This window comes from Nerophis ophidion, linkage group LG07, assembly GCF_033978795.1.
Source record: "Nerophis ophidion isolate RoL-2023_Sa linkage group LG07, RoL_Noph_v1.0, whole genome shotgun sequence".
NCBI lineage: Eukaryota > Metazoa > Chordata > Actinopteri > Syngnathiformes > Syngnathidae > Nerophis > Nerophis ophidion.
This window is the reverse complement of record NC_084617.1, coordinates 23888583-23907585: the sequence shown is the minus strand read 5'-3', so window position 1 is coordinate 23907585 and position 19003 is coordinate 23888583. Positions and strand designations below refer to the sequence as shown.

The window sequence follows — 19003 nt, the reverse complement described above, 5'->3', positions numbered from 1 at the left end:
TGACTCATTATTTTTGTTTGAGCAATGACATTCACATTTTTTATTATTTTTTTTAATCCTGCTAAAATGATTGGGAAACCAAAAGAGTCCCACTCATAAAGGTGTTCAGAATAGGTCCTTCATGTTTTTTTTGTTTTTGTTTTTTTAATCAACACTTAAATCTCTAGATCAACTTCAGGTCTATCTGTCGATATAAAATATGTTTTGTTCTTGTTTTTATTGTCTTAAGCCCTTTTTGTCAAAACCCTGTTTTTATGGCAAAAACACAAAGAATGCAATATTTTTCCTGGAAAAAATATTTAATAATTTTTCTTTTTTTTTACTTTCTACACTTAAGTCTCAAGATCAACTTCGGATCCATCCGAGTCATTATTTTTTTGTTTGTTTATTTTATGCCCTCTTTGTCAAAGAACAAACTGTTTTTTATACATGACAAACACACTAAAGATGCAATATTTTCCCCCCAAAAAATATTTACTTATTTTTCTTTTTTTTTTACTTTCTACACTTAAGTCTCAAGATTAACTTGGGATCCATCCGAGTCTTTATTATTTTTTTATGTTTTGTTTTTTTGTTTAATGCCCTCTTTGTCAAAGAAAAATGTGTTTTTCTAATACATGACAAACACACTAAAGATGCAATATTTCCCCCCCAAAAAATATTTCAAAGTGGAATATTAGGCCAATACACAATGGGCTAGTGCAGTGGTTCTCAACCTTCTTTCAGTGATGTACCCCCTGTGAATTTTTTTTTAATTCAAATACCCCCTAATCAGAGAAAAGCATTTTTGGTTAAAAAAAAAAAGAGATAAAGAAGTAAAATACAACACTATGTCATCAGTTTCTGATTTATTAAATTGTATAACAGTGCAAAATATTGCTCATTTATAGTGGTCTTTCTTGAATTATTTGGAAAAAAAAGATATAAAAATAACTAAAAACTTGTTGAAAAACAAACAAGTGATACAATTATAAATAAAGATTTCTACACATAGAAGTAATAATCAACTTAAAGTGCCCTCTTTGGGGATTGTAATAGAGATCCATCTGGATTCATCAACTTAATTCTAAGCATTTCTTCACAAAAAAAGAAATCTTTAACATCAATATTTATGGAACATGTCCACAAAAAAATTGTCTGTCAACACTGAATATTGCATTGTTGTATTTTTTTTTCACAGTTTATGAACTTGCATTCATATTTTGTTGAAGTATCATTCAATAAATATATTTATAAAGGATAATTGTATTGTTGCTATCCATCCATCCATCCATTTTCTACCGCTTATTTTTAGAATATTTTTTTGAATCTCAAGTACCCCTTGACATACCTTCAAGTACCCCCAGGGGTACGCATACCCCCATTTGAGAACCACTGGCCTAGTGGTTAGAGTGTCCACCCTAAGATCGATAGATTGTGAGTTCAAACCCTGGCTGAGTCATACCAAAGACTATAAAAAATAGGACCCATTACCCCCCCTGCTTGGCACTCAGCATCAAGGGTTGGAATTGGAGGTTAAATAATCAAAAAATATTTTTTTTTGAGCAATGCCAGTTTTCAGAACAATTATTATTAGTGTCAACATTGCAACTTTTTTATTTCACCTGTTTGCTCTTTTATTCCTCTTTTTTTTCTTTTCAAAGTATTTTAGAACGTGTCATCAAAAAAATGAGCTGCAGGTCATAAACAGCTCCCGGGCCATACATGACTGTATTAAAGTTAAAACTGGAGTAAAAGCAGTAGGGGTGTGGGAAAAAAAATCGATTCGAATACGTTGTGCGATTCAGAATCGATTCTCATTTTTAAAAAATCAATTTCTTTTAATTACATTTTTGTTTTTTGTTTGTTTGGTTGTTATTTATTTTTATTTTTTTATCAATCATACAAACCACTACACAGCAATACCACAACAATGCAATCCACTTCCAAAACCAAACCTGACCCAGCAACGCTCAGAACTGCAATAAACAGAGCAATTGAGAAGACACAAACACGACACAGAACAAACCAAAAGTAGTGAAACAAAAATGAATATTATCAACAGTATCAATATAAGTTATAATTTCAGCATAGCAGTGATTAAAAATCCCTCATTGACATTATCATTAGAAATTTATAAAAAAATAAAAAAAAGAACAATAGTGTCACAGTGGCTTACACTTGCATCACATCTCATAAGCAACACACTGTGTCCAAATTTTCAGAAATATAAAATAAGTCATAGTTTTTGTTCGTTTAATAGTTAAAACAAATTTACATTGTTGTAATCAGTTGATGAAACATTGTCCTTTAAAATTATAAAATGTATTTTTTTTTTTTTTTTATAAATCTACTACTCTGCTTGCATGTCAGCAGACTGGGGAAGATCCGGCTGAAATCCTATGTATTGAATGAATACAGAATCGTTTTGAATCGGACATATATCGTTTTTGAATCGAGAATCGAATCAAAAAAATCGAATCATGACCCCAAGAATTGATATTGAATCGAATCGTGGGACACCCAAAGATTCACAGCCCTAAAAGGCAGACTGTTAATTATAAAACTCGCTCCGGGAGAGTAACTCCTTTATTTCCGATGGCACCTGAATGTAACATCAATGTCCCGCGCTCCATGAACGAGTCGCAGCGGTGGCCCCGCCCCCTGGCTTTGACGTCACAGGCCATGTTTCCGCTCATGGCACTGAGAGCCGCGGAGCTCCTCAGTCAAAGCCGCGCTGCCCCGCCCTCCTCGCCCACTCCGCCTCCAGGCAGCCAGCTCGATAGTCCGCCGCTCACCATCCCTCTGCTACGCGGAGCCTCGGCGTCTATTTTTTTTTTTCCAAGCGCTCGCGAGTCCTTCACTGGCCGCACTTTGTCGGAATTAAAGTCTTTGCGAACTTAGTTCTCCAGCTGCCCGCGACTATCCATGGAGAAAATGGCCGGACTTCTTCCCAGCAACACAACTTTCCTGCCGCCGACTCATGGCGTCCTCAAGTCCCTGCTGGAGAATCCCCTCAAGTTGCCCTTCCAGCACGACGAAGGTAAGCTTGTTCCTCCCGGTGAAATAAATCACGACTGACATGTCTGTCGTAAATCATCTTCTCACTCGGCAGACGTGCGCACTTTTGACAGCGAAAGCACCCCGAAACCTGGAAACGTGCACACGTCGTCTCAGAATTTACGATCTTTGTAAAAAAATGGCCTCGTCTTGTACATTTAAACACTGCAAAGAGGGTCAAAAGAAGACGACCACCGACTCTGTTGCGTGTTTCGCCACTCGGTTTTGTGCAAAGTAAACCACCTCATTTGCTAATTATTTACGTAAATCATCATTAATAAAAAAAAAATAATGAGTGCGTAAAGGTTAGCATGTCGCCTTTATAACCTTATAAAGCCGTCGTCTTAATGGCGATTACACGTCTCCTCCTGTGGCCGATAGAGGGCGCCTCAGACTCTAATCTTTATCAACAACACGGTTTTTATTGATGTCAAACATTTATACAAAAATAATTACATCTTTATAACTATAATACAAGTACCCCTGTGAAGGCTGACTTGTGTAAAAAATAACTAATTTTATTTAATTCCCCGTTTTATTGTTGAACCCTCATTGTTATTTTGTCTCATTTACTTCCCTTTATTGTCTGGTAAACATGGTGCAGTTATGGAGGAAGGTTCATTTTCTAATAAAGGATAAGGATGAAACCACACACAGGCTTGTTTAAAATGATTATTAAAAAAAAAAAAAAAACTGTTTCCTAGCAACACAACATCAATGACCGGAGGAGAAAAGCAAGAAAAAGAAAGAAGCAGCAGCCTAAAAGACCGTACAGTGCTGCCAAACTAGAATAAACGATAAATGATTAATCGAACGATGATGATATTAGTCTATAAAACAAAGATTATTAAAAAGTAAAAACGCTGAGCAGCTTTGAAGGTCCAGCAAAAGTTTGATTTTTCTCATTTTTGACTTTGTAGCCTCCGCTTTTTTTTTTTAAATGCCGCTTGCTCCGTGCATCACTCTCAACATGGCCGATTATTGATTATTATCCATCCATCCATTTTCTTCCCCAAGGCCCGTAATGAATATTATTATTGTTATTATAGCGTTATCCATGTGAGGTCTCAATACACCTTACATGGAATTTTGCGTCCCACGCTTGATGCCCTTGTTGTTTGGCTTTTACCTTTGTTTTGTCCAAAATCAAAGCAGGGAAAGTACAGGACGTTCTCTTGGCGAGTCACGTTGACACGTCAAGGTAATGAAATCCTTAGAATGCGTCTTCGGCCATGTCAGCATTTTCTTTGATCCCGAACCACAGCAAAATGAAGAACTGGAAAGGAACTACCGATGGAACATTGACAACGCTAAAACACAGTAGACATTTAGATCATTTAGATGTATACAACTCGTTAGCATCCCGGTCTGGGTTTAGCAATGCTTCCCAGTGAGTGGCAATCTATTTGTGGCTCATTTGCATATTTGGCAATGATTTATGTACATATATTTTTTTAAAGACTTGAACATGTTGTTTATATCGTACTGCAATGTAACTTGGGCACCACTTTGTGCACCACTGATTTATTTACAAATATTTTCCAACCTGATTCTTGTAATTTAGCGTGGCAAATATTCAAATGTTTGTTTCAAATTCAAGATAAAGAAACTTCTTGAAGTTGTTTATTGATATTCTCCACAAGGAAGGTACTGTAAAATAATATTAATGTACTGATATACATATATGAATCATGTTAAATCAACAATGCAGTTAGCCAGGGAAAAACAAAACCATTTTTTACGGGATAAAAGTTGGCTCTTTTGCTGCTAGCTTAATGCTAATATACATTAGACCAGTATTTCAGGAGCGTTTCCTGCAGGGCCACCAAAAAAATATATTTCGCGTCAGTGGTCTGTCGCAGCGGTACTCGGTTGTAATACACTTTTTCCACCTCTTGTGGCAGTAATGACTATCTCAGACAAACTGAAGAAGTCTGGGGCTAAAGTCATAGAGAAGTTCCTTCAGCGCAAAAATTACGACTGAATTGGTGAAGCTGATTTTTTTTTATTTGTACTTTAATTTTATTTAAATGTCAAGAAACATAAACATACTGAAGCCATCTGGGGCTAAAGTCATAGAGTATTTTCTTCAGCGCAAAAATTATGACCAAATTGGTGAAGCTGTTTGTTTTTCATTTGTACTTTAATTTTGTTGATAGTTTAATAAACACAAACTAACTGAAGACGTCTGGGGATGAAGTCATAGAGAAGTTTCTTCTGTGCAAAAATTATGACTAAATCGGTGAAGCTGTTTTTTTTTTTCATTTGTACTTTAATTGTATTGACAGTTTAAGAAACACATCTACTATTATAAATTATTTATTACATTCTGAAATAATGTATTTGTATTTTAATTATTTTCATTTTATCACTGAAATTTGAATGGGATTAAATCAAGAGGAAGATTACTCATTCAGTGTTAGTATTTGAGTGGAACCAAAGGTCAAAAAGGTTAAACCGTGCGATTGACAATTGATAGGCTAACAGAAATTAACATTGCCAAATTTGATTTTGACGGAACAAAATTGGCATACAACTGCAAATACATTCTCCAAACTTTGTAGAAATGAATATTGATGCTATCTTTGTACTACCAGTCTGCTGCGCTCTGCACTCTGTGCTGCCTCAAACGCTACATTTTGAAACCAATAACAGTGTCAAAGTGTTTTAGAACAGGAGATGGCAGCACCTGGAAGGTAAAATTTTATCTTTTATGTATCGCATAATCCTAAAGAAACACTGGTTTTAGCATTTTCAAAGAAAAAACAAATATCAAAATGGCCTCCGCGTATTTTAATTTCCAGCGTGTGACTCTCAAAAAGCCCAAAATACAGAGTCACATTGAAAAAATATGGGTTCATGAATCACAGCGCTACATAGTGACGTGTGTATGTGTGTTCCTTCCAGGGTTTGGCAAAGAGAAGAAGTTGGAAGATGAGAGCAGCGTGGCCAACCCGCCACAGTCGGCCTTCCTGGGCCCCATCCTGTGGGACAAGACGCTGCCCTACGCCGGCGACAACTTCCAGCTGGAGTACATGGACCTGGAGGAGTTCCTTTCCGAGAATGGCATTCCCGCCAACACGGCGCAGGGCGAGCAGCGACACCAGCAGCAACAGGCCGCGTCTCAGGCACCGCAGCCCCCCCAGGCCCCGCCCACGCCCTCCGTGGTGGACCTCAGCAGCCGCGCCACCACCTCCTTGCACACGGCCATGCCACAGCCCTGCCTCCGCAGCCCCGGCGCCGCAGGTGCGTCCGCACGCCTCACTGGGCCACGCCCCCTCCACATAACAGAAATGGACCAAAACACACAATTTGATTGACAGCCTTTGTCTTAGACTTTGGCGGCCATGTTTGACCGGCTGTCGTCATGGTGACACGTGTTGTTTTTCATCAGCGTTTTACGTCGCACGCTAGTACTGGTCAACTCGGGCCGGGCGATACGGCTGAAACGATATCTGCTATCAGTCCATAATGATAATAGTTGATATTTTTTATGACCTATAGAATACAAGGAGCAAGAAAAAAATATTGAATTCACCGTAAACATTTGTATTTCAATGTATAATAATAACAATAATTCCCTCGCATAAAAAACTAAAAACATGTAAACATTTTAAATCATATTAAACACTTATCAATAAAATGAAGGTGCAGAAATAAGGAATATGTAAGAAATGTTCAATACAGTGTTAGAAAATAGTGCAAAGTGTGAAGATCTAAACAGAAACACCTGAGAAAAACTATTTTCTGCAGGTTTAGTGCCAGGAAGTTACAGCTGTGCTCTAAAGGGTGAGTGCAGCTCAGGTGCTGTGGTTTTAGCTGTCTTGGTCCAGGTGACTTTTCACCTTTTATCCACAATTTCTTAATTTTTACTTTGTTTTCTCACTCTATGCAAAGAATAAATTACCAGACACCACCAGATAGTTGATCATGTTATCTGTTTGGCTGTTAGCTTGTCACGCCCACTGATCACTTCCTGCGTTGCTCGGTTACCAGAGAGCGAGTGTCTTTGTTCATGCAACCAACCTTGCTTTGCAATTTCCGCTTTCTTCCAATGAAGAATTAATAAATATATTTTTTAAAACACATTTTTTATACATTTTCGCATATATGTTGATGATATTTTATCACCCAGCCCTATGATCAACAAAAGAGTTGTGATCACCGTTGCAAGTGTTTAGTGTCGTCGTCATGGCGACTGTCGAACTTGTCCTGTTGGTAACGATCCCCAAACATCAACAGCGAAACTCGGAATGTTGCGGTTGTAGTGTATACATTTGAGATGTTTTAATGTCCGAGAACAAAAAAACTTTGTGATGAAGCTCTTATTTTGCCGAGGCAAAAGTGGTGGGTTTCCTGCCAAAGGGGACCCGCCCACTTTTCTCAGTAAACAAATTAGAGAGCAGTCGGAGTGACACGTGATGTCAATCAAACGCTCAAATGGACTTGTCAAGTTGTGTGTGTGTGTGTGTGTGTGTGTGTGTGTGTGTGTGCGTGCGTGCGCACAGCGTGTCCTCCGTGCAGCGTGCCGAGCCATGTGACTCACACACATGCAGGCGCCATGTGCAGCAGGCGTTGCCCTCCTGACTCGCGCACGCTCTCTCTTTTCTCTCGCCCGCCCTCACCAAGCACAGCCCGCACTCGCCCCGCGTCACATGGACCCAGGCGTGCGCGTGTGTCACGTGCACTGTTGCGCTCCCGGCAACGAGCGTGCGCGGCAGGTGCGGCAGGTGGTCGATTGTTGTTTTATCATCGCGATCGGGGTGGGCTCGGGTTGCCAGAAGGTAGGCGGCACCGAAGTGTCTGGCAAACATATGACTTGTTGTCAGGTCGGCGAGCTGGTTGGACGAGTTGTCATGTGACCCGCAGGGCAGGATTGTCTTCCGAGATTGTCACGCAACACGAAGACGACCTGAATAAATACTTTAATACTTTCACGTTGCCGCGGAAACATACAAGGGTCTGCTCCAGGGTCAAGCTGCGGTGCATGTTCAGTTACCTGCTCACCTTCCTTGAGCGCCATACAAGTGTAAAAAGAAGCCAAGCCAGTCTACTGCAGAAAAAACAAAACAAACATGTTCATAACTACAAATTAACTTTCTTCTTGCACTTAGTTTTTTCTTGTGTTTGTTTTTTTACCGCCTGAGTGCTTTTAGATAGGGGTGTTGGGGCCTCAGCAGCAGAAGAATTAGTCGTTTTTTCACTACATTTCATTGACTGTGACTAATTCATTTTTTACAGATAGGATTTATTCATTTCAAATGGGATATTTTCATAGAAATTATTTTTCATAATATTAGAGCCATGCGGACAGGAAATACCATCCTTTAGTCACATTTACACTTGTGATCCAATATTGTTATGCTTCCTGTGGCTGAGCCAATCAGTGTACTGTACTGTATAGTATTCATGTTGTCACTTCATTTAGTATTTGTCATGCTTACATGCCTCTGGGGCGGTATAGCTCGGTTGGTAGAGCGGCCGTGCCAGCAACCTGAGGCTTCCAGGTTCGATCCCCGTTTCCGCCATCCTACTCCCTGCCGTTGTGTCCTTCGGCAAGACTCTATACCCACCTGCTCCCAATGCCGCCCACACTGGTTTAAATGTAACTTAGATATTGGCTTTCACTACGTAAAGCGCTTTGAGTCACTAGAGGATTGATTGATTTAAACTTTTATTAGTAGATTGCACAGTACAGTACATATTTCGTACAATTCACCACTAAATGGTAACACCCGAATAAGTTTTTCAGCTTGTTTAAGTCGGGGTCCACGTTAATCAATTCATGGTAAAGAAAAGCGCTATATACATATAATTCACTTCACTTCACTTTATTTAGCCCCAAAACACAAAATATGCTTTAAAAAAAAGAAATGTGCAATAGAAAAGCTGCAAATTTTCTGATTAGTCGCTAACATAGCAGCCACATGGCTAAGTTGGCAACATAACCCTCCGACTGTGTCTTCTTATCGTCTGACACAGCAGTTTATGACAAATGTCATCCATAATAATGTCAAATGTTAACTGTGCTAACAAGGATGTGTGCGTGTGACACTTACTTCCTGTATTAACTTACTGTCCATAAGCTGATATTGTTATCGGATATCGGTCTGATATCAGCATGTAAAATTTGTAATGTCCTGTGCGATACAAACAATCCTGCATTGTGTTTATTTGTGTGTGATATAATGTGCGATACAAGCGGTCCTGCAGCGTGTTTACATGTGAAAGGCTGAACAGACAGTTAACATCGAAATGTCCTCCAATAAGCACACAATTTCTTCTATTTTAGTCAAGTCATTTACAAAAAGAAACATATTAGGGTATCGGGTACTAGGAGCTAGCAGCTACACAACAGCTAAGCACAAAATAACACACAAGCTACACATAGGTAAAAATCATTGAACAATAAAACAGCACATATGTCAATATAAAAAAGGGATAAATAATTATAGTTACATATTACTTACAAATACAAAAGTCCCTAAGGCAGAAGCGTATTAGAAAGTATTCAGTAACAAACGGGTCCGCACCATTCAATTTTGAGCTTCCCTTCATGAATTATTGTGACCTAGTTGTCACAAAAAAAGTAATTACCGCTCCACTTCTACTTAAAAGACAGCTAAGGTCCATTCCACAAGGCTAATGATAAATAGGTCAATATTATTATGTATGGTTCCTGTTGTTATCGTATCGGAATATTACTCAAGGCTCCAATATTGGAATCAAAAAGTTGTATCAGGAGGCCAGTATTTTTTAATCTTCTCCTCTTAAAAGACAACCTTTTGCTCAAACTCCAAATTGTGTGATTCAAAAAGCCAAAGAAAAAGCAGGACATGCGTGACGGTGGGGCTCGAAAAAAATACACCACTGTAACTTTAAAAGTGCAATCTGGTTGAGTTCTGAGTTTTACTGTGGCGTTAACTTGGCATGATGCGAGTTGTTTGCATAAAGTGAGCCTCGCGTGTTGACGCCAACAAGCGACGTCGTTTGAAAGAAAAGGAGTCGTCAGCGTAAAGCCGATTAGATTAAAGAGAAAAATCCCTGCGTCCTTTGACCCCAAGCAAGTAATCTTTGTGTGGCCTACAGTAGATTCAGGTCAAAGGTCATATTACCGTGGCCGGGACAAAATAAACATAAAATTTCAGATTCGTCTACTTCCTGTTTAGTGAGGAGTTTTACTGCTAATGTTTAACAGCCAACAAGCTTTGTGATTGGCACACCTGTTGCCTAGCGACCATAAATAGGGCAAGAAAACAAGTGTTTTTGAGTGACTCACCGGTGTGTAGACAGCACCACCTGCTGGGCGGATGAGGTAGTAATGTCATACATTGATGAACGGAGCTTGACTGACATGTGGTTGTTTTTCTTGTCCTCAGCCCGGGACACGCCTAGCCCCATCGACCCTGAGTCCATCCAGGTGCCGCTGGCCTACGAGCCGGACCCGGCAGACCTGGCGCTATCCAGCGTTCCCGGCCAGGCCGTGTTCGATCCCAGGAAACGCAAGTTCTCCCCTGAGGAGCTGAAACCACAGCCCATGATCAAGAAGGCCCGCAAGATCTTCATCCCCGAAGACTTGAAGGTGACCAAAGTTTCAGCTTCTGGAAAAAAAGCCCTTTTTATTTTATTTTATTCGAATTCAATTTTTTGCCTTCTGCTTGCAACACCCCCAGAGCGACAAGTTAATGGATATAAAAAAAATTACCTTTTATTTTGAATTGTAATTGTAATTGTACTACTAATTTTAATTTTAAATTATTTTACATTTTATTTTGTTCATTTTAATTCGTTTTTATTCAATTTTATATATTTGTTATTTTATAATATATATCGGGCTTCACGGTGGCAGAGTGGTTAGTGCGTCTGCCTCACAATAGGAAGTTCCTGCAGTCCTGGGTTCAAATCCAGGCTTGGGATCTTTCTGTGTGGAGTTTGCATGTTCTCCCCGTGAATGCGTGGGTTCCCTCCGGGTTCTCCGGCTTCCTCCCACCTCCAAAGACATGCACCTGGGGATAGGTTGATTGGCAACACTAAATTGGCCCTAGTGTGTGAATGTGAGTGTGAATGTTGTCTGTCTGTGTTGGCCCTGCGATGAGGTGGCGACTTGTCCAGGGTGTACCCCGCCTTCCGCCCGATTGTAGCTGAGATAGGCGCCAGCGACCCCAAAAGGGAATAAGCGGTAGAAAATGGATGGATGGATTTTGTTCATTTTAATTAGTTTTTATTCAATTTTATATATTTGTTATTTTATAATATATATCGGGCTTCACAGTGGCAGAGCGGTTAGTGCGTCTGCCTCACAATACGAAGGTCCTGAGTAGTCTGGGGTTCAATCCCGGGCTCGGGATCTTTCTGTGTGGAGTTTGCATGTTCTCCACGTGAATGCGTGGGTTCCCTCCGGTACTCCGGCTTCCTCCCACTTCCAAAGACATGCACCTGGGGATAGGTTGATTGGCAACACTAAATGGTCCCTAGTGTGTGAATGTGAGTGTGAATGTTGTCTGTCTATCTGTGTTGGCCCTGCGATGAGGTGGCGACTTGTCCAGGGTGTACTCTGCCTTCTGCCCGATTGTAGCTGAGATAGGCACCAGTGCCCCCCGCGGCCCCAAAGGGAATAAGCGGTAGAAAATGGATGCATGGATGGATAATATATATCATATTTTATGTATTTTATATTTAATTGTATTTTATTTCAAATACTACAATTTCTAATTTTAATTGTGTATTGTTTTATATATTTTAAATGTATTTTTTTAGGTTAAAGTTATTTAAAATATTTTTTTTATCATAATTTAATTTGTATTTGTTTGATTTGATATTATCCATATTACATTATTACATATTATATTTAATATATATTTTTGATATTGAAATATAATACATTACATTTAATTTTTTGTTGGAAGTCTGTTAACCGCCTTGTTTTGCCGGGCGACCCCGCAGGACGACAAGTACTGGGCGCGGCGCAGAAAGAACAACGTGGCGGCCAAGCGCTCGCGGGACGCCCGGCGGCTGAAAGAGAACCAGATCGCCATCAGGGCCAGCTTCCTGGAGAAGGAGAACGCCGCCCTGCGCATGGAGGTGTCCGACCTGCGGAAGGAGCTGGGCCGCTGCAAGAACATTGTGGCCAAGTACCAGGCCCAGCACGGGCCTCTGTGAGGCTCCGCCCACTGCCTCGGCATTCCCGCCCTTTGACCCCTGACCCCACCTCCCTTTAAAGGACAAATTGTCTCCTGGTGGCAACAACACACACAAAGTCATTTTTCACTTTGTTCTCAGCCTCCTGCTAAAAAGCCATGTGATCCGGGCACTTTTTTTTTATCTTCTCGCTGCGCTACGCTCCGCCCCCTCAGCCGCGGCTCACTAGGGAGCAATAAAGCCGCCGCCCCCGTGCACGAAAGCCTCGCTCACAATCACCCCCCCCCACCCACCGCTGCCATGTCGCTCCATGACCGATGATGTCGTTTCAGCATGAATTCCCTAGTTTTTCTTTCGTTTTCAAACTTCTCTCTGCTTGTGTTGAGCGTAGTAAACCCCCCTTCCCCCGGCCCCCCTCTGCGTGGTAGAACCTTCGTGTCTGCGTAGCCGCCCGTCTTGGCCAAGATGGCGACATGAATGTAAAGAACGTGCTGACCAAGGAGAAAAAAAAAAGGCAAAGGTTGGTTTTAATGAGTTTGTGGACCACAGACCAAACCAATCGCTCCAGAGATGATCTATTGGTTACAAGAGATGTTTATATAAACCTAATCTATACGTTGTTGTTTTGTACAGTATTTTTCCTATACATTACTGAACTATGTACTTTAAAGGCATAACAGATCCAGAATATTAAAGACTTCGAGAATACTTCACTGGCATTTTCATATGTGTGCAGCATCACTGTGAAAGGAGGACCTGAGTAGTGAGCGGCTCCATACTGAGATATCCATACCGCCAATACCAGATCTTCATGCTCTAATATCCATTCTTAACTTAAAATAGCCATACTTTTGATACTTTAGTTCAGGGGTGTCCAAACTGAAAAATCTAAGTATGTGGGGGCTTTATTGATAGTTTTTCATTAGAATTTAAAAAATATATATTTACATTCACATATCTGAAGAATTTAAGAAATATATATATACATACACATATGTATATATATATATATATATACACAGTATATATATGTGTGTATACATATGTGTTTGTGTGTATATATATATATATATATAACATATATATACATACACACACACACACGTGTATATATATATATATATACATATATATATATATATATATATATATACATACATGTGTGTATGTACGTGTAATATATATATATAACATACAGGACTGTCTCAGAAAATTAGATTATTGTGATAGTCTTTTTTTTTTGTAATGCAACTAAAAACATGAAAATGTCATACATTCTGGATTCATTACACATTAACTGAAATATTGCAAGCCTTTTATTTAAATATTGCTGATTATGGCATTCAGTTTAAGTAAACTCAAAAATCCAATCTCAAAAAATTATATTTCCTCAGACCAGGTAAAAAAAAAAAAAAATTATAACAGCAAAACAAAATCAAACATTTGAAGATGTCAATTAATGCACTCAGTACTTGGTTGGGAATCCTTTTGCAAGGATTACTGCATCAATGCGGCGTGGCATGGAGGCAATCAGCCTGTGGCATTGCTGAGGTGTTATGGATGCCCAGGATGCTTCAATAGTGGCCTTTAGCTCATTTGCATTATTAGGTCTTGTCTGGTGTCTTTAAGCTTCTTCTTCACAATACCCCACAAATTCTCTATGGGGTTTAGGTCAGGGGAGTTGGCAGGCCAATCGAGGACAGTAATGCCATGGTCAGTACACCTGTTACTGGTGGTTTTGGCACTGTGGGCAGGTGCCAGATCATGCTGGAAAATGAAATCATCTCCATAGAGCTTATATATATATATATATATATATATATATATATATATATATATATATATATATATATATATATATATATATATATATATATATATATAATATATATATATATATATATAATATATATATATATATATATATATATATATAATATATATATATATATATAATATATATATATATATATATTATATATATATGTATATACACACATACATAGCTTATGTATATGTATATACATATGTGTACTGTATATATTTATGTATATACATATGTACATACATAATTACATAATTCATATTTTTTTTAAATGCTATGAAAGAAATGAAATATATTCAAAGACAAAACTGTTATTGTTTACTTAAGTATATTGTTATTTATATTAAGATGTTTGCTTTTTTTCTTACAATTTTACTGTTTTTTTAGATAAAATGCACAACTGTCCAAATTTTTGCAGACACAAAAGCAGAGATGGGCTTTTCTGCTGGCCTAAATTAACCAAAAATCATGATCATAAAGAAAAAAGTATTTTTTAAATTTACTTTCCCTAAATATCTAAAACCTTTCATATTCTCTTCATGTCATAGTATGCTCCTTCCACTGCTGTAGTTTTTATTTTATATCCAATCAGAATTCAGCTAGCTTGTGTTGCAATGCTGTACCAAATCTGGCCAAGGCCTTCAGAATCAACAATGCAGGCGTCTTTGCACTGTAAGTGAACGGGCACATACAGTTGATAGACAATTCCGATAGCCAATCAGGTCACAAGGTTTCAGTGAGGCCTTCTGGATGGCCTCAAGTTGAATGTAACATCTAGATGTCCTGTGATTGGATAGTCATCGGGACCTTTAGCGGATGAATTTGAGAACACTAAGAGTTGATAGACGGTTGCGATAGCCAATCAGATCACAAGGTGTTAACAGTTGCCTCTCTAAGTAGCCTGATGTTAACGAGACTAATTGGTTACTCACTTGTCATTCCTGCTTAGTTGCAACTTAGCAGAAAGCGTTGATTGGGTGGCAGTTATACATTTGCAAGAAGGATATTTAAAAAGAAACCGTCTTGTGAGACAATGTTGGCAAGGAAATGAGGAAATGCTTGTCAATGGGTGCTACAAATTGTGAGTTCAAATATTTTATTTTTTTAATTTTTCACATTTAGAGTTTTTTGCAATTTAAATTTTGACAGTACCACATAAGATATGTATTAAAAGCCTACTGAAACCCACTACTACCCACCACGCAGTCTGATAGTTTATATATCAATGATGAAATATTAACATTGCAACACATGCCAATACGGCTTTTTTAGTTTACTAAATTACAATTTTAAATTTCCCGGGAGTTTCGTCTTGAAAATGTTGTGTAATGATGACGTGTACGCAAGACGTCACGCGTTTTTAGGAAGTATGAGCGCTACACACACACACACAGCTAAATGTTGTCTGCTTTAACGGCATGATTACACAGTATTTTGGAGATCTGTGTTGCTGAATCTTTAACAATTTGTTCAATTAATATTGGAGAAGTCACAGTAGAAAAATGGAGTTGGGAAGCTTTAGCCTTTAGCCACACAAACACACGGTGATTCATTGTCTAAAATTCCCAGAGGTGAAAATTTACTATGGATCAGAGCGCGGTCAAGCGAACATGAATCCTACCGAATGTCAACCAGCAGGTTTCGGTGAGAAAATTGTGGTTAAAAAGTCGCTTTTTACCTGAGAAAAGCTGAGCTTGGGCCGTCCATGAAGCTGCCGTCGACTCCCCTGAGACGTTGGCATCAAGGCACCCGTGGAGACACCCTTCCAACTATCAGGTACTATTTAACTCACTAAAACACTAGCAACACAATAGAAAGATAAGGGATTTCCCAGAAAATGTGTTTAAAAACATCGGAATCCGTCCCAATGCAATTGCGTTTTTGTTTAACTCGTTTTTTTTTGTGTTTTTTTTCTAGTCTGTCGCTATCAATATCCTCAAACACTCATTTTTCATCCTCGCTCAAATTAATGGGGAAATTGTCGTTTTCTCGGTCCGAATAGCACTTTATGTTGGAGGCTCCCATTAAAATCATTGTGAATATGTGAGGAGCCCCCACACCTGCGACGTCATCGTCTGCGACTTCCGGTAGTGGCAGGGCTTTTCTCTTAGCACCGAAAGTTGCAAACTTTATCGTGGATATTCTCTACTAAATCCTTTCAGCAAAAATATGGCAATATCGTGAAATGATCAGGTATGACACATAGAATGGACCTGCTATCCCCGTTTAAATAAGAAAATGTCATTTCAGTAGGCCTTCAATTGCTGATACGGGTTTATTGGGTTTTAAATGTGCCAGAAAATAAACCCTTTTGTACACTGTTAATGTGATTCAATAGACAATAGTGCGTAAATGTGTTTCTGTATAGTATTTCTCCAGCAATGGTCATATGGGGACATAAATGATCATATTATGAGAGGCAATCATTGAAACCGGACATCACTGAAGGCCTAGGTGGGAAACTCATGACCCGCCACTGCACAAAATGTATATTTGCACTAAGTATCGATATTGCTGATACCAGCCTGAAATTTACTCGGTATCTGATTGTAAGAAAAAAAAAATCAGTGGTATCTCACATCACTAGTGGACGCCCCCTGGAGTCCTGTTGTGGCGAGGCGAGTTCATCAAGTTGTCTTTGTTACAGTGTGGGGAAATAAGATGATGACGTCACAGATCGTTAGCCGTCATTTTGTGTGCCTCTCGTTGCCGTGGAGACAAGACCTCATGCAGCGTAGCCACGGCAACAGTGAGACAAGAACAGGTTCTCAGTCAGCTTTGTGTTTTCTGACCTGACGCTATAAATAAAGACCTTTTGCATTTTTTTCTGCTTTTATTGTCGCAAGAGGAGAGCGAGTAGCACCACAAAAGATGGCGGCAGGAAGGCCAACTTTACAAGAACACATGTCACAAAGACGACATCAACATTGACTTCTCAGCACCTTCATGTCACCCGGAGTGCAGCAAAAGACCAGCAGGGGGCGCTAAATAAGTCAAATGTTAATGGCCTAAGCTCCGCCCTTCAGTCAAGGCACCGCCCTCGCCAGTTCGCCCACATGTGTCCATCTTGACTTTAGCCAAATTGAACACTTTCGATTTCACTAAAATTCTCTTTCTGGCGTGACAGGAAGAGGTTTTTAAAGATAACCCCGCCTCATAGCGTTTCGGCTCCTCCTCTCTGCCAGTGGAATGACAGGAAGTGATAGAAAAGTTTGGGCTTCAAAGAACCGCATAGGAAAAGAGGGTAAACATTTCGTGGTCGTAAACGTTATTTCGGCGGTGTCTCACGAGTGGAAGAGGGCATCGGCGCCGGAGGGCTTGTAGAGGTACTTCCAGATGGCATAGTAGTGCACGGCGGCCGCGAGTGCCACAAACACGTGCCAGATGGCGTGGGCGAAGGGGATGACGCCATCGCTCTTGAAGAAGACCACGCCCAGGCAGTAGATGAGGCCGCCGCATGCCAGCTCGTGAACACCCTCCGTGTTGTTCTGGAAGGTAAGAGGCTGCGCTTATAGCCTGTCATGCTGAACTGAGCCACCAGGGGGCGACATACTCACCATTGAGGCGACCACGGATGCAGGGAAGAAGCCCATAGTCAAGTAGAAGGTCAACTCCACCACTTTGTACCTGACAACAAACATCAGGAGGAGAAAAAAAAACATCTTTATTCTTACTATTTATTTTTATCTTGCCTTAATGCCATTGTTCTGCATACATTCAATTATTTTAGTGGCTATTAAAACTTAGGCGTTCACTGTAAAATTAAAGTATGGAGGGGCTATTTTGTTATTTTACATTTTTACAAACATTTTTTTTACTTCAGGACTCCCATCAAGTTTGGACCCAGAGACGAAAAGGGTCTCAGTTATAAAATAATAAGTCTTTAAAAAATGTTTATTTTTAAAGCTCTAGATCAACTTACAGTCAAGTTGTCAGTATAAAGTTTAACACTTTTTCTGTTTTATGCCCTTTTTTTTTTCAAATCTGTTTTCTATGACAAAAACACAAAATATGCAATATTTCCCCTTCCAAAATGTCAAAGTGGAATGCCGGTATTTGATGTGAGGTAATTTGAGCTTTTAATAGGTTGATAGTTTATAATAACATTGATTTTAATTCATAGTTATTATTTGAGCAGTTTAACAGTTTGAAAAAACCCCACACAAATTATTGGGGATCCAAAAGGGTCCCACTCATAAAAGCGTTAAAAATAAGTAATCATTTTTTATTTTTACTTTAACGCTTAAATCTCTAGATCAGGGGTCGGGAACCTTTTTGGCTGAGAGAGCCATGAAAGCCAAATATTTTAAAATGTACTTCAGTGAGAGCCATATATTTTTTTACCTCTGAATACAACAAAATGTGTGCATTTTTAAGTAAGACCAACATTTTTAGAGTATAATGAGTCTCTTATTCTTTTTAATAGCATTGTTATTCTGAAACTAACCTATAATAAAGAAAATGCCTCTTACCATTGATACATCTTCTTGAACAGGTGCGGTAGAAACCGGATGGATGGATCAAAATGCATGAAGTGAAGTGAAGTCAATTGTATTTATATAGCGCTTTTCTTTAGAGACTCACAGCGCTTTTACATAGAGAAACCCAATATCTGAGAATGTTTTATATTTTGAACGTTATTTTTAACACTGATTAGTAATTATTCATTACTTATCGTGTTATCTGAGAGCCAGATGCAGTCATCAAAAGAGCCACCACATCTGGCTCTAGAGCCATAGGTTCCCTACCCCTGCTCTACATCAACTTTGGAACTTTCCTTCAATTATAAGTTTGTATTATTTTTTGATGTACTTTCTGTTAAAGAAAATTTGATCTTGTATACGGCAAACACACAAAATATGCAAATGTTCCCATAAAAATATACTTTCGTGGAACATTTGATGTGAAGTAATTGGAGCCTGAAATAGTTAATAAAAAACAATGGTTGTGATTTATTATTTTTTGAGCAAACACAAAACATATGCTATATTTTCCATAAAA

The 19003-nt window shown here is 39.1% G+C and overlaps 2 protein-coding genes and 1 long non-coding RNA gene across 4 annotated transcripts in view; 2 read left to right on the top strand and 1 right to left on the bottom strand.

Moving 5' to 3' along the window:
- Nucleotides 1-19003, top strand: part of LOC133556083 (uncharacterized) — a 522853-nt gene that overhangs the window by 271070 nt on the left and 232780 nt on the right. The gene's annotated exons all lie outside the window — the stretch shown is intronic.
- Nucleotides 2709-12885, top strand: LOC133556076 (hepatic leukemia factor-like). The gene is made up of 4 exons (XM_061905689.1): nt 2709-3022; nt 5947-6285; nt 10419-10621; nt 11983-12885. The coding sequence occupies exons 1-4, from the start codon at nt 2908-2910 to the stop codon at nt 12196-12198; spliced, it is 873 nt and encodes a 290-aa protein (XP_061761673.1). The 5' UTR covers nt 2709-2907; the 3' UTR covers nt 12199-12885.
- The window catches only part of LOC133556074 (monocyte to macrophage differentiation factor-like), a 30663-nt gene continuing 28475 nt past the window's right edge, over nt 16816-19003 (bottom strand). For both annotated transcript variants that reach the window (XM_061905687.1, XM_061905686.1), the window contains exons 7-8: nt 17560-17629; nt 16816-17490 (exon numbers count right to left, since the gene is read on the bottom strand). In XM_061905687.1, the coding sequence (XP_061761671.1) occupies nt 17287-17490; nt 17560-17629 (274 nt within the window). In that variant the 3' untranslated portion in view covers nt 16816-17286. The remainder of the gene's footprint in view (nt 17491-17559; nt 17630-19003) is intronic.

Bases quoted from the DNA above. Each gene is read 5' to 3' on its own strand.
- LOC133556076 (XM_061905689.1), top strand. From the start codon at position 2,908: ATGGAGAAAATGGCCGGACTTCTTCCCAGCAACACAACTTTCCTGCCG. The intron at 3,023-5,946 runs GTAAGCTTGTTC...TGTTCCTTCCAG, and splicing joins GCCCTTCCAGCACGACGAAG to GGTTTGGCAAAGAGAAGAAG. The intron at 10,622-11,982 runs GTGACCAAAGTT...GCGACCCCGCAG, and splicing joins TCATCCCCGAAGACTTGAAG to GACGACAAGTACTGGGCGCG.